Genomic DNA, 25,951 nt, shown 5'->3' with positions numbered 1-25,951 from the left:
AGGAGTGGTGCCAGGACTCTAGTCCAGACATTCCCCATCTGGGAAGGGGGTCTCCCAAGGAGCGTCTTTAACTGCATCTAACATCTTTCCCCAGGTTTTATAATCCTATTAAAATTTTGTGTAGGTTCAGGTGCTTGTTTGCACGAAAACCAAGCAATCAAAGAATTTGGCCTTTAAACAGAGACTATTATTTTTATAACCAATGGTTAACATTCTTCAGGTTGTTTTTTTTTTTTTTTTTTTTAATCAAGTGTCTCTGAAATGTCTTCCAGGGGACCCAGGGGGAAAGCCCTGCTGCCCCCGATTGGGGACCTGGAGCTTGCCAGGGAAGCAGAGATCAGTTTGGTAGGAATTACCAGATGCCAGAGTAGATTAAACACTGCCAAGACTGGATTCTTTAGAAGACAGCGATGGAGAATCTGGAGCAGATGGGACATAGGAAGGACCTGTTAGACCTGGCAGCATTAGTGGACAGGGAGCGCCAAAGGCAAAAATCAAGGGCAGGGAAACTGACTCGGTAGTTAGGCTGGACTCAAGTGTATGCGGAGGGTGATGGGAGCAAAAATAAGCAATTAAGTGGGGATTTGAAGGTTTACTCCTATTTAGTTGACCAAATAGAAGGGAGAAAAAGAGCCTGAGAGGAATCCCAGGTTTTGTGTGTGGCATGAGGAATGCAGGAGGAGGGGCAGGGTTGCGAGGGGGACGATTCAAGCCCTGCTGGATGCTGGATCTGTGTGTCCAGCTCTGGTCCCGTTAGCTTGGTCACTCAGTAACACGTTAGTTGCTTTAGTGTGGTCAGGACACTGTGTGATGCTCGCACATAAGAAATATGCCTAAACCCACACAGAACTGTGTTCTCTTTGGAGCATGTCAGGGGAATGTGCTAGTTGCTAGATGAACACTGAAGGGTGTGGTCATCTTTCTGTGGAGAACTAGCTTGGCGGGAGATACTTCATTCTGTTTTCCAAATTCTCTCAGGCAGATCAGCGGTTTGTGTGGAACGGTCATCTTCTGAGAGAGCTTTCTGCACAGCCAGAGGTAATGTGCTGCCATGTGCTTTGTTCTGAATGCTACTGTAAGATGCCTGCAGTCACCAAGGGTGGATCAGTGAGACTTGGATCAGGTCTACACTCTGACTTGGTTGAAGAAGCCTGATGGTTTTTTTTTTTTTTTTTTTTTTTTTTTTGTGCTCCTGTAGACTCCATGAATAAGCTTACATTGCCTTCTCCAAGTGAGAAAGCCAGAGTGGATGCTGGTGAATGAGTGTCAGAGAAACAAGAGCAAAGGCTGGGCTTCCAGGCGTGTGTGTGTGTGTGTGTGTGTGTGTGTGTGTGTGTGTGTGTGTGTGTGTGTGTGTCTGTGTGTGTCTGTGTCTGCCTGCTTATATCTTGTTGGGGTTGTGACAGTGACCCAGGAGACACTCCTGCCTTTGTTTTCTGGTTAGTCACATGAGGCCAGGGAGAAGAAGTTACAGGTGGACTGTAAGAAGATTGATTGTTTCATTTCTCATTCTTTGCTATACTTAAAAAAATTTTTTTTAAATGGTGGTTTATGCTGCATCCAGCTGGCATGGCATCTTGGAGGAGTGGAGTTGGTGTAGGCAAAGCTGGACAAAGGGGAAGTAAGCTTTCTGCAGCTCTGTGCGCTTATTAGCATCCCCCTGCAAGCTGTGGATAGTCAACCTAAACGCATACTAACGCCACCTAAGGGGAGTGCCTTTAAAATGAATATTGAACCATAGCTTGCTGCCTTGTTTGTATGGAAATACTCGTCATGTAAGAGCCTTTGTTTACAGTGAATCGGTTCTAAGTGTCTGTCTTTCTTTCAGGTGCATCGCTTCGCTCTCCCCGTGCTACATGGCTGTATCCTTACGTAACTCTTCAGTTAAATAGAATTCGTTATATAACTTCTATAACTCTCCAGTTTCTAGTAGTTTGTATTTACATTTTATTGTAAGATTCAGAGACAAGCTTAAATACTGTCTAAGAGGAATGTTTCAAAGCTAGTAAGTTTCTTTTCTAGGAAAATGAAGCTGATTGACATGTTAGAATACTTATTGTAAAGGATTATATTTTTCATAGTGAATGACTCCTTTAGACTAATTTATTTCTACTGAAGAGTTTTGGTTCTGGCGATGTAAAGAGAAATGACATGTGTGCCCTGTTGGCCTGATTTTGGTGTTATCAAGAAGTTACAGAGTGACTTGAACCTCTCTGACCTGAAGGAATGCCTTTCCTTAGTGACTGAGAAAGTTAGCAGCTACAGAGATCAGCAGCTCAGGTGAAGTACAGTGAAAAGCTCTGTCACTTGAAATAGCAGAAAGCCGAAAATAGGTGGAGTACAAGGGAAAGTGGGCAAAATTGTGCAAATGCAAAATAAGCAATATTTGTCTAGTTGTAGGCTGAATAGCAAAATGCCCCCCGTGTGAGAGACAGTGTAGTGTAAGCGGAGGTGAAGGGAATTTGTTCCTCACTATGCTTAATTAATTTTTCTGTACTTAAGAACAGAAAAATTTTCCAAACTGTGGGGAGTAACAGAGTAGCACAATCAAAGCTCTAATTTATTCTGTTTTTAATTTGTTTTTATAGTCTTCACCCTTCTCTGAAAGCTTCGTAAGTTTCTTTCAGTGTACAGTAAAAACAAAAATAAGAGTTCTCTAAGATGTTTGGGACAGCTGTATTTTAAATACATGAGGCTATGAGTGGTGCATTATCAAGTGAGATTATGAGCAGCTTTTTGGATGTGATTTTTAGAAAAGTTTAACCATTAATTTTTAATTTGAAGCTTTTGATTTTTTTTTAAATATTTATTTTTATTGCAAAGTCAGGTATACAGAGAGGAGGAGAGACAGAGAGGAAGATCTTCCATCCGATGATTCACTCCCCAAGTGACTGCAGCAGTCGGTGCTGTGCCGATCCAAAGCTAGGAGCCAGGAACCTCCTCCAGGTCCCCCACATGGGTGCAGTGTCCCAAGGCTTTGGGCCGTCCTCGACTGCTTTCCCAGGCCACAAGCAGGGAGCTGGATGGGAAGTGGAGCAGCCAGGATTAGAACCGGCGCCCATATGGGATCCCAGCAAGTTCTAGGCGAGGACTTTAGCCACTAAGCCACTGCGCTGGGCCCAATTTGAAGCTTTAATGGAACTTGTGTTTAATACATTTCGTTGACCAGAGCTCTGATCCCATGCTGCTTGTTTCTTTAAAAAAAAAAAAAAAGATTTCTTTTATTGGAAAGGCAGAGTTACAGAGAGACAGAAAGGGGAGAAAGAACTTCTATCTACTGGCTTACTCCTCAGATGCCCCGCAGTAGCTGGACCTGGGCCCGGCCAAAGCCAGGGGCTTTAACCAGGTCTCCATGGAAGGTCAGCAAGTACAAGGGCCCAGGGCAGGAGCAGGACTGGGGTGACACAGCAGAAGAGGAGATGGGATCTGTGTGCATAGAGATACTTGGGCCCAGATTACCCAGGTCCTTCCCGGGTGTGGAGGACTGTAGCTTTCACTTTATAACAAGGAGCTGTTGGCAGTTGAGAAGAGGATTGTCAATAGACAGGATCGCTCTGTCTGTGGCATAAACAGACGAAAGGCAAGCGAGGGTGGGTGCGAGAAACAGGGGGGATGGCAGTCCCCCATGAGAGAAGTGAAGGTCTCTGTGACCAGGATGGTTGCAGTGGTCTTGTTGTGCAGCAGCCAGGTTCTAGGTAGCTTTTGAAGACCAATTTGAGGATTTTCTGGTCGACTATATGTAGGGTGTGAAATAGTGACGTTTCCTTTAGTGTGTCGCTAAGGTTCTCAGAGTAAGTGGAAAGAAGTCATCCACTCAGGTGGCAGAGAGGCTGAAGGCAGGAAGGTAGCTGAACTTTTGTCTGGACATGTTAAAGTTGAGATTTCTTCAGATCTCCAAATAAAGATGCTAACGGCGGTTGGATAATGAGACAGGAGCTCAGGAAGGAAGTTCATACTGTAGACAAATTTGAGAGTCCTCGGAGTCCAAGTGATATTTGAAGCCATGAGTCTGGATAAAGTCATCCAAGGAAAGAAGGTTTATAGGGAAAAGACAGGTGATGACCTCATTGTGAGAAATAACAGAGCCATGGACTGTAGGCCTCATCAAGGATACAGGACTTAGGAAATGCGGGATCCAGGGTGAGTGAACCAGAGGGGCAGGTTGTGGAGTTACTCCCAAGTTAAAAATTGGAGAAATGAAGATAAGCTAATAAAGCCGTTGACTGAGGAAGAGAAAGACCAAGTAGAGTAATATTCCAGATGCCAGTGAAGAAGAGGATGTAGCCAACTGCTGTAAGGTTGATTGGTTAAATCTGATGACTTTGAGGAAGAAGCTTAGGTGCCTGCCTTCTCTCCCCGAAAGAGGAGTATTACCAGATGCCAATAAGAAAGGTTGTAGAGAAACAGGAAATTGAAGAATAGTCATGCTAGTGTGTTGTCTGTAAGTGTGAGGGAGTTGGGCATCTCTTCACGTGCGCGTCAGGCATTGGCCTCTCGTCTGTCATTGTCGATGGATAACAGTGTGGATCTGGGTTCTAGTCAATAAATGGATCACTCTCGCGCGTGCACACACACACACACATGTTAAGGGAATGTTAAGGGTTGGCATTTCCAAGGTGAAATAGGAAATGACATCATCAGCTATGTATGGGATGAGGGAGATGTGTAAGAGGTTGAGAACAGCGTGTGAAAAGGCCAGGTGGAGAGTGGGAGTGGATTGCCCTGTGACTCATTGATAAAAGGCTGGAAGTAAATCCATTCACATTTTTTAGTTGTAGCTTTCTGAAGTGCTTCTCTCTATCTCTCACACACACATCTTATAATCATAGCAAAGTGATTCATTAAGCAGTCAGCCACATTGTCTGCTAGATTTAGCTCTAACAGCAGACTTATGGCTTACTCATCCTTGTAATTTGGATGAGTGAATGAATAAATATTGCTTTGGAGTCTTCTCTAGACTGTGGGTTTCAAAGGAAAATGTATTGGTAACATAGAGGAGCCGTTATTAAGTCTGGTGATGCCAGCTTGCACAGGGCTTGAATCATTAGCGTCTCGTCTCGCTGGTGTCATTCAGTACCACTGATTGGAAATTATTCAGCATTCTTGGTGAATTTGCAGGCATTTCTCCTGTATGTTCTCCAATGTGTTCATGTCAGGAGAGGTTTATATACATGCTCATAGTTTCATGTTAGAGCAGAACTATGAATATCACAAGTTCCATCAACAGAGAGTTTTTTTTTTTTTCTTTTTGTGTTGGGATCACTATAGGTTGCAGATAACACTGAGGAATCAAACTTGGTCTTTATGCAGCATAAGGATGAATCTTGGGAACTCGCAGGACAAACCAAAATATAGTGTGTTTTTATAAAACTTGGAAGCAAGCTCTGTGTTTGCTAGGCATTATATATTTAATCTAAAAAGGCCAAAGAATGCTCTTCACACTTGAGAATAATTATTAGGTGAAAAACTTTGACTAAAATGAGGAGGAAACAGATAACTAAATTCAGGGTTGCAGTGCCATTCTCAAGTTGCATAGTAAATGCACACATACTTTTATGCTGTTATTCTTTATAGTGGCTCAAATCATTTTAAAATGCTACATATAGGAAGCATAAGAGTAAACTCAATTAGATGATTTGGGAAACAAGACTAGGCCTTTTAAAAGCATAGGACAAGCCTGTCCTGTTGTAACCCCAACCAGTCTGGTACACATTAAAGAAGCAGAGGATATCAAGTGTTGGTAAAGATTAGAAGCCAAAGTATTTGTCAGAACAATGTGGTATATCTTACATAAGATCACATGCTGAATATATTCTGTCACCCAGCAGTAATGTGCCCTTAGAGCCGTTTCCATTTCTTCAGATACAGAGAGTTCTTCTGTAACACTGTTTATTACAGCAAAAGCTACAAGCATCCCACAGGATCACGAATGGTAAAATGGATGAGTGAACTATGGCTATTCCAACAGGGCGGGAGAATGACAGAAATGAACTAGACATATGAGTGTGTTGAACAAATAAAGCAAGTCAAAAAACTGTATATGAACTAATCTGTTTTTGGGAGAAGAGTCAGAACTTTCAGACCAAACACTTCTCAGAGGCAAAACTAGCGAAACGGGCAGGGCAGTGGTGGTCTGAGTAGGTCCTGGTTTGTCCTCAGAGGACAGGGGTAGAACCTGGTGGACAAGAGCTGCAGATACCCGGAGAGGCTGCTTGGGCACGCAAGGGTCTACGTGGGTGACATTCTTCATTGTAATCCCTTAGGATTGGCATACAGCTTGCCACTTTAGTGGCATTAGTTTTGTTCATAGTGTTGTAAAGCCATTGCTACTTTTAAAAGGTGTTCATCAGTCCAGTCAGGCAGCAGCTCTGAGCACAGGATGCCTTTGAAGTTACTTGTGTACCTGGTACACGTTCTGCCTCTCAGGCTCTTCAGTGAGAGCATTATTTAAAGTAGCAGATGTGTGAACCCCAAGGGCAGCTCCAACCTTCCCATTGGAGCTCGAGTGGAAAGTCTTTGCATGTCTGAGAAGTCTTGGGAAAGCGAAAATGCTCATGGAACATGCCTAGCGCAAAGAGAAGCTGCATGGATTTCCCAAAATATTTTTAATATTACAATAAGCTTTGAACTCAGCTTTTCAGTGAATTTTTGTATTTACTTTGGTTTATGATTCTCTTATTGAGTGTGATGAGTTTCATATAACATACTGTCACTAGTATTTTGGGAAATTATATTTTAAGAAAAGATTTAAGGGGATTTAGTCTTTTTTTTTTCCGTTTTTAGGGGAAAGTAGAATTACTAGGTGGTTTTGGACAACTTGACAGAACTTCACAGTTGAAGATGACAGTTTTAAAGGAACAAAAGATTTTCTATGTTCTCCACTTTTTTTCTTAAAGGCAATTCATTCTTATTAGGGTAGGAGAATTCACTACATCAGTTATATTTTTCTTAATGGTTGAGTTATTACGATGCACTCCTGTTCAATTAATGGGAAGTACTTTGATTGGATTCTCATCTCGAGGAGAAGTTGTTTCAGAGCTGGTGTTCGCTATTATGTGAGAGGTGAGAATAATTTTATCAGGACAATTCAGGTCCTGTCAATGGTTAAACTTTTTGTATTTTATTTTCATTATCACTTAATAGCCTAAGTGTTTATGTCCTGTGTCACCGTGATCGTTCCAGCTACTGGAATGACATTGCAGATGTTACCGTGATGTGTAGGCTGCTGCTTGTTGCTTAAACTAAGGGATTTTATGTTGGTGGGATGTCTTCACAGCACACAGTTGAACTCAGTGCAAATTTCAGGAACCTAAACAACTGCCCCAAAATAATTTGTTTTATTGTTTATTGCTGATTTCTTTGCATAAAGCTGGAAATATAGCATTTATTCTGTAGGGTTTGTGCTAGCTGCATGCGGATTTGCTCAAATGTTGTCCCTTACTGGTAATATATTAAGAAAAAAACAATACACACCTCAGCATGTTATATCTGGGAAATATGTTAGTTAGAAGGAATATTAAGAAATACATCTGGGGCCTACGTTGTGCCATAGTGGGCTAAGTTGCTGCCTGTGATGCCAGCATCCCTGTGGGCACCATTCTGAGTCTAGGCCATTCTACTTCATTCCAGGGCCCTGCAGATGTTCCTGTGAAGGCAGCAGAGGCTAGCTCAGGTGCCTGACTCCCTGTACCTAGGTGGGAGACCTAGCTGAGGCTCCTGGCCAGGCCCAGGCCACTGGGACCATTTGCAGAGTGAACTCGCTGATTAGAGATCTCTCTGCAGCTCTCCTGCTCTCTCTGCAACTTGTTTCAAATAAATGAGTACATTGTTAGATGAGTTATCTGAAATAAATTAACGGATTTTTGAGTCAATAATTAGCTTGAAAGTTGTGTTTGCAATTTAAAGTAGATTGCTACACAGATACATAAAGGAATTCTTCAGATCCTTGGAGGAAGTTAGCATCAAGATGAGGAGCGCATCTCAGGAGTTAGCAAAGTTCTAGCGTTAGGAACAATTTCTGTTTTCATTTTGAAGGTGGATGTCAATATCAGCATCTGCCAGAAAACATCTGCACTATAATAAAGTATTTATCTTTTTAAAAAAGATTTATTTATTTTTATTGAAAAGGCAGATATACAGAGAGGAAGAGAGACAGAGAGGAAGACCTTCCGTCCGATGATTCACTCCCCAAGTGACCCCAGCGGCTGGCGCTGCGGCAATCCGAAGTCGGGAGCCAGGAGTTTTTCCGGGTCTCCCATGTGGGTGCAGGGTCCCAAGGCTTTGGGCCGTCCTCTGCTGCTTTCAAGCCACAAGCAGGGAGCTGGATGGGAAGCGGGGCCACCGGGATTAGAACCGGCGCCCATATGGGATCCCGGCACGTACAAGGCAAGGACTTTAACCACTGTGCTATTGTGCCAGGCCCATAAGTATTTACCTTTAAAAGCTTAATTCTCTGAAAGGCAGTGTGATAGACAGGGAGAGGTAGTAGCTTCCATCCACTAGTTGACTCCCCAGATGCCTGCAGTAACCAGGCGGGACTGGGCCATATTGAGGTGGGACACCTGGAACCCGTACTGGTGGCAGGGGCCAAGTACTTGGGCCATTTTTTCCATTGTTTTTTTTTCCAGGCACATTAGCAGGGAGCTGAATTGTGAATCAAGCAGCCAGGTCTTAAACGGATGCTCGTATGCGATATTAGCATGCTGAACGGCAGCTCACCTACTGTGCCACAATGCCAACCCCAAACTCATAGTCCTGCTTTTCATTATAGTATTTTTACAAATAGGATCTATGGACGTGTTCTCTAGGGAATTTTGCTTTCTTTCAAAGATAGTGTCAAATGGTACAAACGGTGTTTTAGAGTGATTTTGTATGTATAAATGATGCATTAAACAGTGAGTTTGTTCATTTTCTGGTGGTGGACTCTGCCTTTGAAATTTAGGTTTGTAAGTACTTTTCTGCAAGTTATAACTTAATTCTTTCCAAGTCACCCTGAATTTGTGATTTTTCTTTTTGACATTTCCAATGTACTAAATGTATTTCCTAACTATTTCTGATTTAGGAATTGATTCTGAAGGCCATGCAGCTAACTTCGTAGAAACAGAACAAATCGTGCACTACAATGGGAGCAGGGCTTCATTTGTGCAGGCAAGTGAACCCGTAGGCACGGGCCCGCCGGCCTCTTCTGCTCTGAGGACGATCTTTGTCTACAATGTGCAAAAACTTGACTGCAAAAAAAGGGTTTTCCTTTAACCCAGTACTGATCTGCTGGCATTCCTTACCCTTTAATTCCTAAAGGAAAGCAAGTAGGTAGGAGGTGCCGGGGTGAGACCTGTTGAGCCGTTGAGCTCTAGGGGCACGCTGGCTTGTGGCTGACTTGACCAGCCGTGCATGGCTCTGTGGGAGAATTCCTGCCTTGTAAAGGACCACCTGCTGCTCCAGAGCCTCAGTGGCCTGGCATGCCTGTCAGGATGCATACAGCAGCTGAAACTCTTCCGAGTGCTGAGTTATAGATGTAATCTATTGACTTTCACTTGTGGATACACTGATTTGTTTTGGAATTTGGAGGGGATCTGGAATTAACTAGTATACAAGTACAGTGTTTGTTAAACTAGGAAGTGAAGAAGCTCTTGATGAGTGTATTCCCAAAGCACAGACTGTAGGAGCAGGTTCACAGGGTACTTCTTTTGGAGTTGGTAGGTTGTGTTATTTTTTTTTCCTTTGTGAAATCATACATGTGTACTACATGTATGTGTGTGTGTTTGTATACACCCCAATAGTGAACAAGTGGAGAAAAGCAGGCTTGGGGGGGTTCATTTTCTCGTTTCTCTTCTCTTTTAGTCTCGAGGCTCAATACCTGTTTTTTGGTCCCAAAGACCAAACCTCAAGTACAAACCAATTCCACAGATCAACAAGGTGGCAAATCACGTGGGTATCCATGCTTTGTTCCCTGCCTACAAATGGAAGTACAGTATTGCTTTAGATTGCATGTAGACCGTGTATTTATTCCCATAAGTCAGGACTGACCACTATCGATCCCCCTTTCCTTGATTCCGTACACAAGAAGTCTCCAAACCAAGGGTGGGGAATGACGGACCCATGGACCACACAGGCCTGTGGTGTCATTTGGTGTGGTACTGCCAAGACAGCCATGTGCAGGGCCTGGAATCAATAAATTTATGCAGGGTATTTTGTTTTTAATTACTATTTATTTGTTTATTTGGAGGAGTTAGAGGGCCGATGGAAAGACAGAGACATCTTCCATCTGCTAGTTCTCTCTCTACGTCCCCCGGGCTGGGAGTGGGCAGGGCTGATGTGCGAAGTTTCCTCTGGATCTCCCACATGGATGGCCCGGGCCCAAGCACTTGGGCCATTTTCATTGCTTTCCCAGGTGTCCTGTCAGTAGCAGGGTTAGAGCTGCAGCAGCCAGGACACAAACCCATGCTCATCTGGGATGGTTGTGTTGCAGGTGTTGGCATGATGCCAGCCCTAGCAAGCTGATTTTTAAGCCCTGATTTTTGGGGCTTTATTAATATGTAGATGGTACCTGGCAGCCAAAAGGTCCCCCATCCCTGCAAGACTATGTAGATTGCGTGGTAGAGATGTTGAAAAACAGACTGATGGCTGCAGTGGCAAATACTGATTTGAGAAGTCTCATTAAGGTTTACAGCTTTGTGCCAGTTAGGGTACCAATATGCCGCTGAGGTTTACTCATAATTAAACTGCTAGTAATGCAGGTCCAGTTAGAATGGATCTAATTAGAACATCTAGAGGACAGCTCCACCCTGCCTTCATCTCTTGCATATAAAAACAGGACAGTTAAGTGAGTACTTTAAATATATCATGTAGACACTCCCGTGACATAATCTCACCAATATTTGTATGTTTCCCCTCTAGATGGATGGCTTCCAAAGGCATTTTGACTCACAAGTGATTATTTATGGAAAGCAGGTCATAATCAATCTGGTATGTTTTGTGTGTATTTCTTGGGGGAAGATCTTTGCTGCTTATAAAACAGTATTTGAATTATTTTTAAATTGCAGTTCGGTGACGTTGAGTGTTGCATAAGGGATCTGAATCGGTGCTGTCCAGTTCCACAGATTTTCACTGTACTAAACTGAAACATATCTACCAAACTGACTTTGGATGAATTTTGTAAAATTGATAAAGATTGTTAGTGAAGCCATCTGCTCCGAGACTTTTTTTGAAAAGTTTTCCGTTATTGATTTAGTCCCCTTCCTGTCTGTTGGGCTATTCAGCTTTTCGTTTTTTTCGTGATTCAGTTTTGTTGTAGATTTTGTCTTTCTAGGTTCTTGTTGGTGGATTGGTGTTCATGTAGTCTTGTATTTTATTTACAAATAAAGAGAGGATTGACTTCCTCTGGTTCAGTGAGGGGAAAATGGACAGCTGGTTACTGACTGTTAACGCTCTATGCTTTGGGGCAAGAAAGGTGAAAAGATGACTAAGTAAGACAAAACTTTCCCACCATTTTGAAGGTGGCTTTTTCTTGATGGGACATTTGGATGATTGCTACAAACCTTTGATGTCTCTCCAGAGCTCCTACCAAGTTCGTTCAGATAGTCTCTAGATTTTTTTTCATTTGTTAGGTAATGTTTCTGTGGGTGAATGAAAGCTTAAAACTCCCTGGTTTTCTTGATGCTCTTGTTGCATTTAAATAAACTGAGATTTACTGGTGTTTTTCTTTTTCTGCAGGTAAACCAGAAGGGCTCAGAGAAGCCACTGGAACAAGCGTTTGCATCAATGGTGTCTTCCTTGGGAAGTGGGATGATCAGGTACCTCCCTAGAAAACTGTTGCAGGTCTTTCCAGGTCAGATGTCCAGTTACATATATGAGGGGACCTCAAAAAAGCCCGTGGAAATGTGTGATTAAAACATAAAAAGTTGGAAACTAGATTTCTCAGCAAGCGCCATCTCTCCTTCCTCACACAATCTGCGTTAACAGCAAACTGGAATCAGGAGCTGGAGGTGCACATTCAGGCCAGGTTTTCAGATATGGAATATGATAACAAAATTAACATCTTGACCATTGGGCCAAGTGCCAGAGGGGCTCTTTTCAAACTGCTACATTTCTTAGCACCTCCAACTATGTTGTTCAAACAGGATATGTTAGTACAAGTTTATTTTGGCTTCCAAAATCTTTTGAAGAACTCTTACATACATGAGAGCTCACTAGATTTGTGAAGCTTTAGCTTGTGTTTTTGTAAAATAGTAGATGAGATAAAATAATGACTTATCGGTTTGAAATTTTCTCCAACATTGATGTTGCAGAGTAACTTCTGAGTGTCTTTAAAGTTAACTTAAGAAGCAGTAACTCAAGTGCTTGAGCTGTCCCTGCCACCTCCCAGTCTAGGCTGCCCCAGCAGAGCGCTAGAGCCTGGAAGTGGGACCAGGTGTCAAAGTCAGCCATTTCACACCGACATCCTAAGTACTTGGCCAGACACCTGCCTGTGCAGTCAGGTTGTACCTTGAACTTGGTCTCTGACTGACCTCTCATGACTCTGTCCCCGTGAGGCTTTGTGCGCTGTGGTTGCTGGGTCTGCTCCTTGCGTGTTCTCGTGTTCTCGGTGGCCCTGACCACCCCAGGAGCTGCAGCAGCTGAGCTCTTGCTTGGTGACCTCCTCGGGAGCAGCACCTTTCGCCCTCCTGTGAGTTGCCAGGCAGCAGTTGGAAACAGTGCAGCCTTGTGGAAAGTTGGACCTCCTATAAGGCCTTTTTCTCCATGGAGAGATGCCAGGTGGTAGCTCAGCCTGCTGAGAGCTCACTACAGCAGGAAACTGGCAGTGTGGTATAGTTAAGAAGTGGCTGTGCACATTTGAACAAAACTTTTCAGCTTCTCCCCCAAAAGGAGTATGGTTATATTTGGGGATAAATTGTTTCAACTTGTAGGGAATTTCAAGCATGCACAGGAATTGGGCAAAGAATTTAAGTATCTCTCCCAATTAGAAAGCTCTAGCTGATTTTCCACTCCATCCACTTTTCCACCTTCTGACTGTGGATTAGACCACGCACATCTTGCGTGATTCAGAGAAGGGATTCCTGGAAAGCATGTGTGTGGAAATCCTTTGAGGAACTTACTTAGCTTGTACATTCAGACCTGAACAATCACAGTCTCTGGGTTTGAAATCCAGCATGTATCTACTCAAAAAAAAAAAAAAAGAAAGAAAAAAGTTTGTTGGTTTCTATATATTCCCCTGGTCCAGACTCTGTCCCTAGGGGCTTCCTTTCCATAAATAGGCTTTGCCTACAGAGTTGACTTGAAGAATTTGGAGTTTTCTGTAGCTGACTTTGAGAACTTGAGACATAAATTAAAATCCAAAATTGTGGCCTTTGTGTTTGGGGGCCCAGAGGGACCCCATCCCAAAGAGTGGGCAACCCAAAGCAGTTATCATTTTCCTTGCAAGAGTTCTAAAAATCATCAGCCAATCATCATAATTTTTTTTAAATCCCCACTTTTTAAGGGTGTATTTATGCTAGATATCTTAGAATTGTGTCTCTTAAGTACAACATAACGTTATCAAAAGAAAAAAATATTAGGACATACATGAAAATTATCTCTGCTACATGTATACGTGATGTATAGATGGTGATAAGGCATGGCAAGCTTTGCGTTGGGAAGGCCAGTACCACAGGGACACTGCTGCCTCCATTCTCTCTGTCACAACCCCCATACACAGCGGACAGACTGAAGTGAGCGTGACCGTGTCGAACACGTTGTCACCTTGAAAAGTGGTTCAATAAAAGGATCTCTGTTCTTTTCCTGTGGGGATGGAGAATAAATACACGCTAGATGTCGAGTTGGGCTGTGCCTTTTGTAGCACAGACTTCATGGCTGTGGTCTGGGCTTGTCCTGTTGAGGCCCCCTTGAAGAACAGGGGAACGTGGATGTGTGTGTGTGTGTGTGTAGGTTTTTCCTGATGTGTGCAACGTGTGTTTTGTGTTCTGTGGGAAGCCCGTAGTGAAGGAGGGTCCAGTGTTCCTAAGAAGTATGTGTGCTTTGACACAGAGAGGACAAGCAGCCACTAAGATACTAATAGTAAAATGAGTCCTCTCTGATCAGTCTTGAATATCTTTTCTTTTGATAGATACATTGCTTTTGATTTCCATAAGGAATGTAAAAATATGAGATGGGATCGCCTGAGTATTCTGTTGGATCAGGTAGCAGAAATACAAGATGAATTAAGGTAAGCTTTGTTAAATTTCTTAAATAGAAGGGGAGGAGAGACATGTATAGACCAGTCGTATTTGTTACATTATCTTGTCAACTTAAAATACAGTGAGCTGTTAGCAGTGCTTGTCCATTCTGACTTATTCCTGAAAATTTATTACTGAAAAATGAGGCTTACTGGTTTTCTAAATTCTTAAAAATGACGCAAGGCTAGGTATTTTTTTATCTTTCACACATTTACAGATCTTTAGATAGTTGAACATGGTTTCTTTATATTTAATGATTTTTGTGAAACATTTGTTGTAAACATTGCATAGCCTTGGTAATGATCCTGAGTGGCTTTTGTGTCATAAAATAGTTTTTATGAAAAGCTTTTTTTTCACGTTGAGCATCTGATCTATTTCCTGTGTTTCTCTTTCTTGAAAGACTGTGCCTGCCATAGTGAGCCCTTCTGGATATTAAGAGTATATTTTGCTTCTGTTGAACTGTCACTTCCCTGTCCCCCCATCCTTCACAGAGTGGGATGGACGGGATGAAGGTCTGAATATCTTCGTAGTATTTTTACCATGTGACTTACATATTATCACACTGGTTCACAGATTTCCTATACTCCCTACATGTCTTACTCAAAGGTCAGAAGAAGGAATGTGTAAGCCATTTTGTTGTTTTGTTGCCTCAGTGATGGTTGTAAAGCGCTCCACTCAGATGCACTTTCTAATTTTAGGGTCATGTATTTCAACTTCTCTGACATTTGCTCAGTTCTGCTTTTTTTTCTGTGAGATTTTGTTCTGAGCGGTGGGGGGAGCTGGCCCTCTGCTTAGGCTTTTACAGGAAGCACTGACTAGCTGGGCCAGGCAGTTGCTGAGTTCACCCATTAGTGGCTGTCATACAGAAATGCAAATAATAAAGGGAGGGGACCATGCTATGATGCTGCAGGATAAACCTCTGCCAGCAGCACCAGCACCCCCTATGGGCACCCGTTCAAGTCCCGGCTGCTCTGCTTTGTTCCAGCTCCCTGCTAATGCACCTGGGAAAGCAGCAGAGGATGGCCCAAGTGCTGTACCCATGTGGGGGTCCAGAAATAGCTGCTGGCTTTGGACTGATCCAGCTCTGGCCAATGCGGCATCTGGGGAGCTCTCCTTCTGTCTCTCCTTCCCTCTCATTCTCAACTTTCAAGTCAACCAGTGCTACAGGGAAGGGAGCTGAAGTTAGTCTCTCCTTTACCACATGGTCCTCTGTGAGGACAGTGGAGTTTTCCCCAGTGACTGAAGCTCCCGAGCCATGGCATGTTTGGGGACCCAACATCCTGTTTTGCATGTCCGTTTACCTCAGCCATGTGACCCACGGGTCATTTAGCTCCAAGTTTTGGGCTATTTGTAAAGTGAGAAAATTACCAATCCCATAGATTCATGGTGTGGTTTCAGAAGTAAGACTTATAAAAGTTTTTTTTAATTTATTTATTTGAAAGAAGAAGGGAGACAAATCCTCTCTGCGTGGCTACAGCAGTCAGGTCTGTGCCAGGATCAGCCAGGGGCTGGGAGCTTTATCCAGGGGCCCAATACTAGGGCCATTCTCACTGCTTTTCCTAGGCACGTTAGCAAGGAGCTGGATCAGAATTTAAGCAGCTGGTTCTCAAACCCGCAAGTACATGGGATGCCAGTGGCAGGGGCAGCAGCCTTACCCACCAGGCCATGGCTGTTTATCTTCTAAGTGCATATGGCCGCCAACACACCCACATGCGTGCACACACACACACAAGCACATATGTCCATGCCAGTTGTAAATAAGCGCCACCAGCTGTGTACGAGCCTCATGTATATTTTTTTTACCGAATCCTTTCTTCCTGAGGTTGTGATGCTCATTTAGCCGTTGGCAAGCGTGTTGCATTTCCTTCTGGGTTATTGTTTCAGGGAGTTCGTAGTATGTGACGCTGATGGCATGCTGTGTGGCAGCCACCCTGCGGTGTGCCTTAGGCGCATGATGCCTGACCATATGGAGCTGTAGCATAGCTTGGTAGTGGTGCTGCCACCTGCTTTTCGTGAATGAAAAAACTCAGTGCTTGAAAATTCCAACGAGGAAGTTACCCAGATGCTGAGACTGCTGCCAGTCTGGTCGAGTGAGTTTGTAGTGTCGATCTGGTGCTTAGCATCATCTGAGAACCTTGTTAGAACTAGAGTAAGCTCGGGAGCTGGCAGCAGCTTAGGGAAGACAGCTGGGTGAGTAAGGGAAGAAAGCAGATTTTTCAGAACCTGTCATACTTTGCACAGTTTGTGCTATTTGCATGTGGTAGCTGCTAGAAGAAGACAGACATGTTTTTAGGTGCGCAGTGTGCAGCTCCTTGTTCAGAGATTCTGACTCCGCCGTTCTCTAGGCCAAGAATGTAACAGACCGCACAGAGCACCTCGGTGTAGACAGTAGAGGGACCGGAGACCCTAATGCAGACGGTGTAGTCGGGAGCAGGAGGTCAGAGCCGGCCCGCTCTGGCCCGGGAGGGCTGACTGTCCACAGGAACCTTGGCGCTGCTCCCGGCTCTGCGAGAGATGATCTGCAGTGCTGCAGCTGTGTTCTGGAGAGCAGGCCGGCTAGCCACAGCCACTCCAGCTTGGGTTTGGTCTAGGAGAATGAGATAGGCCTGACTGCATTCCTGCCCGATGTTCACAGGTTTTAGTAATGTCCCTGAAATGAGACCCATGTTCTACGAGCTGTGTCCTTAGTCGTTTTAACCTACTTGGTACGAGAGTGTTTATACAAATGTGTTTTAGTTATTTTCTAGTGGACTCTGCGGGCCAGGTGGTGAGCAGCCAGGAGGGTGTGTTCCGTAGCAATTGCATGGATTGTCTGGACAGAACCAACGTGATCCAGAGCCTGTTAGCTCGCCGTTCACTTCAGGCTCAGCTTCAGGTGTGAAGTCCTTTGTTTTTCTCTCTCTCTCTCTTTTTTTTTTTAATGGAAAAATGCAGTAAAAATTAAGGAAACTTCATCTTTTGAAGCCAGGCACAAACAGTGTTTACATTGACCCCACCCTAATGTGATCCCTCGCATTTTGTTGTTTGGTTGTTGTGGGTGTCAGTTTCCATAAAGTTCTTAATTTTATGTTTTCCTTTAGTATCTGTGTCATATGCTTTTTTTTTTTAAGTTGTATTTATTTCTATTGGAAAGTCAGATTTACAGAGAGAAAAAGAGACAAAAAGAAAGATCTTCTGTCCACTAGTTCACTTACCAAGCAGCTGCAGTGTTCAGTGCTGAGCTGATCCGAAGCCAGGAGCTTCTTCCAGGTCTCCCATGCAGGTGCAGGGTCCCAAGGTCTGGGCTGTCCTTGACTGCTTTCCCAGGGCACAAGCAGGGAGCTGGAAGGGAAGTGGAGCAGCCAGGACACAAACTGGCACCCACATAGGATCCCAGCACATGCAAGGCAAGGACTGTAGCCACTAGGCTACTGCACGGGCCCTGTGTCATCAGTTTTTAATGATTATATTTTACTGTGATTTACTAAGCCTTTTAGATTGTTGTGTCTGTGACTTTTTAATAACACTATAGAAAATGTACTCACTTAGGTTATTCATATGAATAATTTTCTTTGGATTAATTCCTAGACATGTAGTTATTGGGTTAAGAGAATGAATATGTTACTTTCCCAGTGAGTCATACATACCAATTTACATGAGTGTTTATGGTGAGTAAGTAAATCCATTTCATGGAATTCTTTTCAATGGTAGATAATTCCATTAATTTTTTTCCTGTTTTAATATTACAAAGTGGTTCCTTAGTGTTGTTTTATTTGCATCTATTTTGCTAATGCCAGATAGAACATTTCAACACAGCTTGCTTTACCACAGTGCCTTTGAGAAAAACAGAAGTCAATGTCAAGTCTATTGATACTTGGAATTGAAGATGTGTCGAATGTATATTTCTGAATTGCATTGGCATTTGTTGTGAGTGACAGACAGGATGTGTCCCAGACGGTGTCCTTCATGGCCTTCATCTGTTAAGTTTGTTATGCTTAGAAGGAAATCATGGAAGCCAAACACCTGCTCTCAAGTGGGTTCTTGGATCTTGGTCACACCAAAGGCTGGACCCACGTCTGACAGGCAGTGTACATAGCAGCAGGTCCTTCCCAGGCTCTTAGATGTTTTCAGAAGCAACCATACTAGGAATGCTTGTGTTCCAAGACTGATTGACCAGAACCTAATTAAATGTTGTGATTCAAGTTTCACTGTTGTATGTGCTGAGTGTGGTTTCATGAAACCTTACAAAGCTGTAGAGTGTGTTTGGGCAGGCACCTGTCCGGCAGCATTGTCCACCACTGTGAGGACAGAATGTGTCCCCAGTTGAGAGTCCCAGCGGGTGGCTCTAGTGCTGTGACTGAGGTGACAGTGAGGGGAATCTGAGTGAGAGTTGATGGAGTGAGACAAAAGCTGCTCATCGGTGGTCACCGGGCCCTCGGGGTGAGCCCAGAGAGGGTGCTCGGGGCCAGCAGCTCCGAGGTGATTTGCCCAGAGCTGTTGGTGTGTTTTTGGGGAGGTTGATAGATGCACATTGCTCAGGCTCTCCGAGGTCTCTAGGATGGAGGTGAAGCCGGGTGGGGATAGCGAGGCTGTGGAATAGTCAGGAAGGCAGCAGGAGGGGGAGATTGGTGGGAGCAGGGGAGGGGCTCCGCAGAGGAGAGCACGCAGGGCCCTGTCTGTGGCTGCAGCCAGGAGCAGTGGGGATGTGAGGGCTGTGTCATGTCTGCTGAAGTCTGTCACACACAAACGTGGCTGTGCTTCTTATTCTAGAGACTAGGCGTTTTGAATGTGGGACAAAAGCTTGAAGAACAACAGGAATTTGAGAAGATTTACAAAAATGGTAGGTATTTTTTATTTAATAGACAAAGTTGCTTGCTACGTTACACTTGGAGTTTTGGTTGTCATTTTAATCATCAGCAGCTCTTTCTGACTTTTTCCACAGCCTGGGCTGACAACGCAAATGCCTGTGCCAAGCAGTATGCGGGAACCGGTGCCTTGAAGACTGACTTCACCAGGCAAGCCACGCGCAGACGTTAGCATCCCACGGCAGCAGCCCACAGTGCCCATGCTCCTTAGAGTCAGTCAGGTGGCAGCTTCCAGAAAACAGGCGCAGACGCTGAACCCTAGGCCTCACGAGGCCCCTGTCGAGTCAGGGTTCCTGGGAGATGAGAGCCTCCCTGAGGGGTTCTGATGCAGGGGAGGGCTGAGAACCATGGAGTCCCAGTGCTTCTCAAACCTCGCTGTGCACCCCACCTAGTGCTGTGGAGCAGGTCCTGGCCTCTGGGAAGCGCCAGGCGCTGCTGCCTTAGGCTGGAGAGGAACCGGGTACAAGGACTCTCGGGTCTTGGGGCTCCTGCCTGAGTTCCCTGAAGACAGACAAAGCGTCTAGTTGCTTTGCTGCCGGTCGTCTTGGGCCGGGTAGTCATTCCCTCAACAATGTAGTATTAGTTGATTTACACAGCATTTACATTGCTTCTGATATTATAGATACCAAATGCTTCTGGGTCTACCATGTACATGCAGGGGCCCAAACAGTTGGGCCATTTTCCACTGCTTTCCCAGGCGCATTAGCAGGGAGCTAGATTAGAAATGGAGCAACCAGGATTTAATGCCAGTGCCACAGGTGGAAGTTCAGCCCACTACGCCGCAGTGAGAGTCCTTGTTAAAAGCTTTTTAACTCGGCTATTTCCACACCATATGCTTTTGACTATAAAACAGTGTGAAAATGTAGTATGCAGTTATGTATTTAAAATGTGACCTCTTTCAACCAGAACTGGGAAGAGAACTCAGTTGGGACTTATAATGGATGGCTGGAACTCACTAATACGATATTACAAGAACAACTTTTCGGATGGATTTAGACAAGTAAGTTTGCATTTGGTGCTTTATTTACCAAAGTAAGTGATTGTATCTTTGCATTGTTCCTTAACATTATGGTTAATTCAGGTAACAAATTTCCTCCTTTCTGTTCTAGGATTCCATAGACTTATTTCTTGGAAACTATTCAGTGGATGAATTAGAATCTCATAGTCCTTTAAGTGTTCCAAGGGATTGGAAGTTCCTGGCTGTAAGAAACTTTTGTTGTTCAGTTGTTGAAAGCTTTGTCTGAAAATGTACCAGCTACTAAGTCTGGAAATAGCATTTTCTGTTCTGAGTAACTGCTTGGGTTTCCCCAAACAGAACTGGGCGAGGAGCAAAGCACTTGGCGGCTTTGTGTTCCTCGTACCTCACGCGTCCTTTTCATATGGGAGCATGTGAGCCAGGGGGACGTGAAGGAATTCTCACCTCAGAAAGACTCCAGTTTTCTGTTCAGGAAGTTCTCAGAGACAAATCTGATTAATAAATAAATAAAAAGTTTTTGCTGACCCCTCTCTTCCTCAGATCTCTTAAGAGCCTCCTTGGGCTCGCATTCCAGTGAGCAAAGTGCCATGGGATGGCAGAGAGGCCTCGGGGCTCCGTCCACCCAGCACTACCTGACTGGGAAGGGAGCATGGGCCTGCTCCCTCCGTCTGGCCTCTGAGCCCGTCCCAGGACCGGGGCAGTTGTGTTCAAACCCTTCAATAGTGATCGTTGTTGAAAACATAATGTGTAAGCACGGCTTGCACGCCTGATTGTGTAAGCGTTGGTGAGCATTCTGAAGTGATGCCTTCTCCTCTTGTGATCTTTTCCAGTTGCCCATCATCATGGTTGTTGCCTTTTCAATGTGCATTATCTGTTTGCTTATGGCTGGTAAGTCTGCTCTTAGTTCACGTTCTTACTTATTTCTTAGAAAGCTCAACTTTGTACAGCATGTTTAAGTTTTTGAGTTTACTTAATGCTTGATGTTTCTTTACTTAATAAAATGGAGCAGATTGTCATTGTATAATGTAATAGTTTGTAATTGAGACTCAGAAAATGTTTTTCTTGTGATGAAAGCAGTACACAGCAATTAAAATGAGTTCAGCAAAGAGGAAGGCAATATTCTGTCTGCCAGAGATAAGCCACCCACTATTAACTTTTTTTTTCTTTTTTAAGATTTATTCATTTATTTATTTGAAAGAAGGCAAGAGAGAGAGACCTTTGATCTACTGGTTTGCTCCTCAGTTGGCCGCAAGAGCCAGTGCTGGGCCAGGAGCTGATCTCCTGTGGGTGCAGGCCAGGGCTTTGGGCCGTCTCCTGCTCTCCTAGGCTTATCAGCAGGAAACTGGACCAGAAGTGCAGCAGCTGGAACTGAACCTGGTGCCCATTGCAAACATTGGCGTTACAGGCAGTGGCTTAGTTCACTGTGTCAGTACCCAGCCTCAACTCTCACATTTTGATGTTTTAATCTTCACTTTTTTTTTTTTTTCCAAAATGAGGCATTATGCTTTGCTATAATTTACTTTTTATGGAGCATCATGAATATTGTCCCATGTTTTATTTAATGACTGCATTCCATTTGTGTATGGGTAGCCTGTTTAACCAGGCACTTGTTGGTTAAACAAATAAGTGTTGTTATGAAGACACTAGTTATTATAAATTGAGAGTAAAACTACCAGCAAACCAGAGCTGACAAGAGGCTGTCTGGGTTCCACCCCTCCCCACCCTGGGACTTCCCTGTTGCTACTAGGTTAGTACATGTTTAAGAGGAAGAACTACCCTCATTAAGTTCTGTCTTGTGCTTGGGAGTTAGAGTCAGTGACTTGGTGGTTTCGCACCTTTGAGGAGCAGCTTTGGGCACTCTGGAAAAATGCCTCTTCTCGTCTCCATGCCCTGTTGTACTTTCTGAGGCTCGCCATGCTGGCACCCCTAGCAGCAGCCGTCTCCCTCCTTGCTGTGTTCGCTCTGCCTCTCTTCAGCACTTTCCCCTTGCAGCAGAAACTTTCCCCCTGAACACCCAGGAATTGATTTTTCATGGGCAGACTCAGACCCTGCTGTACAGACTCAGTGGGTGTTTTTCTCCATGTGGTGACGATTGGCATATTTCTTGGCATCCTTTTTTGTTGCCTTTTTCACTGGATCAGCAGCTGGTCCAAAGCAGAGACCGTCTTCCTCCTTCCTTGTTTTATCCCCTGTGAGATGCAGTGAGCCTTCCCATGTTTACTGAATTAACAACTTGCCCTGCCGCCGCCACCAGCACCAGCACCGTGTCGTTCCCTGCACCACTGGTGTGCGCAGCCTCCGGCGGCGGGGTGGGCTGCTTGCTGCCCGTCCATCTCCGTGCGCCCCTCAGTGTGCAGGCAGCTCTGTGGGCAGGGGAAGGAGTCCTGTTATCATTACTCTAGTTAGCATGGTTTTTTTCTGAGAGAGACGGGAAATAAATGTCATGTCAATGTCTGCTCGGCATTCCTTGTTCTTTCTACGGCCCTTTAGAAATAGGAAACCATCCTTGTCTCACAGTACAAAAACAGGCTGAGGGCACGAGACCTGCCTGTGAGTGCCTGGCTCCTGTCCTGGGGAAGGTTCAGAACCGAGGAGGGCGGAATGCTGAGTCCTGAGGCCAACAGCCGCTTGCACCCTACCCTGGCCCTGTGTCTTCTCTCAGCTCTGCCCAGTGGAGCCATTTTGTGGGAGCCATGCCATGGTTAAATCAATTTTATCGTTTCATTCTCATCTTTTACTATACCCACATTCACCTTAAAAGACTTGGAGAGGTAAAGGACAGGGAGGGTTAACTCATCCTCAGTGGAGAAGAGCCTCCTCGGGGGGCAGAGTGGACTGAGAAAGAACTGCCCTGGTTCTTGCCCCAACAATTTTTTTTTTAAAGATTTATTTTTATTATTATTTTTATTGGAAAGGCGGATATACAGAGAGGAGAGACAGAGAGGAAGATCTTCCATCTGATGATTCACTCCCCAAGTGAGCGCAACGGGCCGATACTATGCCGATCCGAAGCCAGGAGCCTCTTCCAGGTCTCCCACACGGGTGCAGGTTCCCAAAGCTTTGGGCCGTCCTCGACTGCTTTCCCAGGCCACAGGCAGGGAGCTGGAAGGGAAGCGGGGCTGCCGGGATTAGAACCGGCACCCATATGGGATCCCGGGCGTGCAAGGCGAGGACCTTTAACCACTTGAGCCACTGCGCCGGGCCCCCCAACAATTTTTAAACTTGGATCTGAGAAGCAGCAGTTGCACAGGTTGGAGTGCTTTTGAATAAAGATTGTGAGCGCTGTGGATGGTAACATGCCGTCAGGTCAGTGTGACATAATGACCTTTGTGGTTCGGGCACGTGGTGGTGTCCAGCCCCTGCCCTTCCGTAGTGAGGCAGTAAGCAGCAGAGCAGAGCACGTCTCCCACGGCCGTTAGCAGGAGTCTGGATGTAGTGGAAAAGCAGCACGAGGCTCAGCTTTCCTGGGTAAGACAGAAGGCCTCTGCCCACTGCTGCCCGCCACTGCCAGGTGCTTCAGGAACTCTGGACTGGGAAAATGTCTATTAGCAGGGGTGTGCTAACTAGTACAGGGTTTATTATCTATGCTTGAATATGCAAACATGTATGAAACATTTTATGAAACATGCATTTTGTATCGTTCTGTAGGTATTTTGATGGCTCATATCTGTCAGATAGATGAATGAGTTAGACTATTAGTAAAGTGTGACTTGTCGAGCGATGATTATCGTTTGTATAGCAGGATATGAAATAGTTTAGTCCGGTGCTTTTCCAGAGTGTGGCCTCTGGACCTGTTGTGTCAACATCACCTGGAGATTTGTTAAAAATGCGAATTGCAGGCCCAGCGCGATAGCATAGTGGTTAATGTCCTTGTCTTGCATGTGCTGGGATCCCATATGGGAGCTGGTTCTAATCCCGGCAGCTCCGCTTTCCATCCAGCTCCCTGCTTGTGGCCTGGGAAAGTAGTAAAGGATGGCGCAAAGTCTTGGGACCCTGCACCTGCATGGGAGACCCAGAAGAGCTCCTGGCTCCTGGCTTCGGGTTGGCTTAGCTCCAGCTATTGCGGCCGCTTGGGGAGTGAAGATCTTCCTGTCTCTCCTCCTCTCTGTATATCCACCTTTCCAATAAAAATAAATCTTTTTTTTAAAAAAATGCTGATTGCTGGGGCCCAACAGTGGATGTTTATCTGGTCCTGCAGAGGATTCTAGAACCAGCCAGTTCTAGAACTGCTGGTTTAATTGTAGTTAGCAAGTCCTTCTGTTTTTCCTGTGTGTATGCTACTGAGCTGTAAGATGTGCTCACCCCAGCTGTTAAGTCAGTGTAGCCCCATGAGACAATGTTTCTGTATTGACCTCCAGGGTTTGTTCTTTTTATATCAACAGGTGACACTTGGACAGAAACACTGGCATACGTGCTCTTCTGGGGAGTTGCAAGCATTGGAACATTTTTAATTATTCTCTACAATGGCAAAGATTTTGTTGATGCTCCCAGATTGGTCCAGAAAGAAAAGATAGACTGAATTTGTGTTTGTGGAAAGCGGCTTGGCTTGGAAGATTCCACGCTGCAGAGCTGGAGTCTTTACTGACCTGCTTTCCACATCAGCCCGAGGTCTGGGTCAGGCCTTTCCCCAGGAGCCTCCCTGCCCCGAGCTCTGTGGGGTGACGTGCTCCGTGGGGTGACGGTCTAGACCTGTTCCGGTATTACTGCTTGGTGATCTCTTTACTGTTGGCGTGGTTATAATTTGAAGCTATGTTGTAATTAAAATGTACCCCGAATTCAGCTCACAGAATGGAGGGAATCTACTCATTTTCAGCTTAATCAACTGCTGCAGAAATAAGTAATATATTTTAAAAATTTAGCTTTTCATTATTTAAAACAGCAAAATTATTTTTCTAGCATAGTTGTCACTGTGGAAGCTGTCACTGTTAGCAGACGTACTTTTCCACATACCTTAAGAAAAGCTTAACAATAAGGTAACTCTACTGTGTTTATAAAACAGGCCCCTTACAGACCCCACGTAACCTGCGCTGTGGTCTGTGACCTCATGAGTGGGGAAGAGGCGCGCGTGGTCTGGGGGTCCTCGCCGTTTCTGATGGGCCACCTCGTGACCTCAGGCAGCTCGAGCTGCTGCTGCAGCGTGCCAGCAGTTCAGGTCCAGTGGAAGAGTTCAGATATGCTTTATCTTTTTTAAAAGGTGTAAATGAAATCAAAGAATGTAAAGTCTCTTATGCTAAAGGTCCAAAGCCTTCTTGTTTTAAGGACTGTGTCCCAGTGTGGAAAGTCTGGGGCTGGCCAGCTGCAGCCTCCGGTCCGCCCGGTCTCTGCAGGCCTCCGGGGCTCTGAGGGCGGCAGCTGCTTCCCACGCATGGCAGCGTTGATGCTTTTCCCTTGGTCAGGGTTTGTGTTGGCCGTCAATACGTGTGTCTAAAATTCAGTGCTTCCAGATGGTTACTCCAATCAAGGACCAACTCTAATTTATGTGCAAAAGCAAAACTGAACAACATGCTTCAGAAAGCTGTGCATAGTTCTCATTGTAAGATTGTACATTCAAATTGTAATTATGAAGTTTAGATATTAGAACTGTATGTAAGGTAGAATTATCACTATTTTAAGACAATTCAGTGAAACGCTGATGTAATACTTCAGTGTTGTTTGAAATACTTTTTTTCTAATAATTTTATTTTGTTGTCCTTAAATATTTCTAAAAGCGCCTTTATTTTAGCATCAGCTTTTTTCCACATCTTTTACAAACATTGTCGCTTTTAGAGACTCTAAAGGCAGTAATGGCTAGAGAAACCTCCTGTAAGCTACACATCAACACTCACCATAGGGTAAGTAGAGCCACCTGTTCTTAACATGTAAATAAGTATAAATTGTTCCAAAGATGGAATGTTGAAACTTAGTTCATGTCTACTGTGATG

At 44.6% G+C, this 25,951-nt stretch overlaps 1 protein-coding gene across 2 annotated transcripts in view; it reads left to right on the top strand.

The window, feature by feature from the left end:
* The window catches only part of SACM1L (SAC1 like phosphatidylinositide phosphatase), a 47,561-nt gene extending 21,956 nt beyond the window's left edge, over positions 1-25,605 (top strand). The window contains exons 6-20 of one of the 2 annotated variants that reach the window (XM_040994330.1): positions 979-1,038; positions 1,829-1,862; positions 6,961-7,062; positions 9,062-9,147; positions 9,841-9,927; positions 10,897-10,965; positions 11,713-11,792; positions 14,102-14,200; positions 16,947-17,085; positions 18,960-19,029; positions 19,132-19,204; positions 19,961-20,054; positions 20,164-20,256; positions 20,861-20,918; positions 24,413-25,605. In XM_040994330.1, coding sequence (XP_040850264.1) covers positions 979-1,038; positions 1,829-1,862; positions 6,961-7,062; positions 9,062-9,147; positions 9,841-9,927; positions 10,897-10,965; positions 11,713-11,792; positions 14,102-14,200; positions 16,947-17,085; positions 18,960-19,029; positions 19,132-19,204; positions 19,961-20,054; positions 20,164-20,256; positions 20,861-20,918; positions 24,413-24,549 — 1,281 coding nt within the window. In that variant the 3' untranslated portion in view covers positions 24,550-25,605. The remainder of the gene's footprint in view (positions 1-978; positions 1,039-1,828; positions 1,863-6,960; positions 7,063-9,061; positions 9,148-9,840; positions 9,928-10,896; positions 10,966-11,712; positions 11,793-14,101; positions 14,201-16,946; positions 17,086-18,959; positions 19,030-19,131; positions 19,205-19,960; positions 20,055-20,163; positions 20,257-20,860; positions 20,919-24,412) is intronic. The other variant, XM_040994331.1, reaches the window with a different exon arrangement.
* The last annotated feature ends 346 nt before the right edge of the window (positions 25,606-25,951 follow it).

This window comes from Ochotona curzoniae, unplaced genomic scaffold (genome assembly GCF_017591425.1).
Source record: "Ochotona curzoniae isolate NIBS_2020 unplaced genomic scaffold, NIBS_Ocur_1.0 contig_908, whole genome shotgun sequence".
NCBI lineage: Eukaryota > Metazoa > Chordata > Mammalia > Lagomorpha > Ochotonidae > Ochotona > Ochotona curzoniae.
The sequence above is the reverse complement of the archived record's forward strand: the minus strand, read 5'-3'. Positions and strand labels throughout refer to the sequence as shown.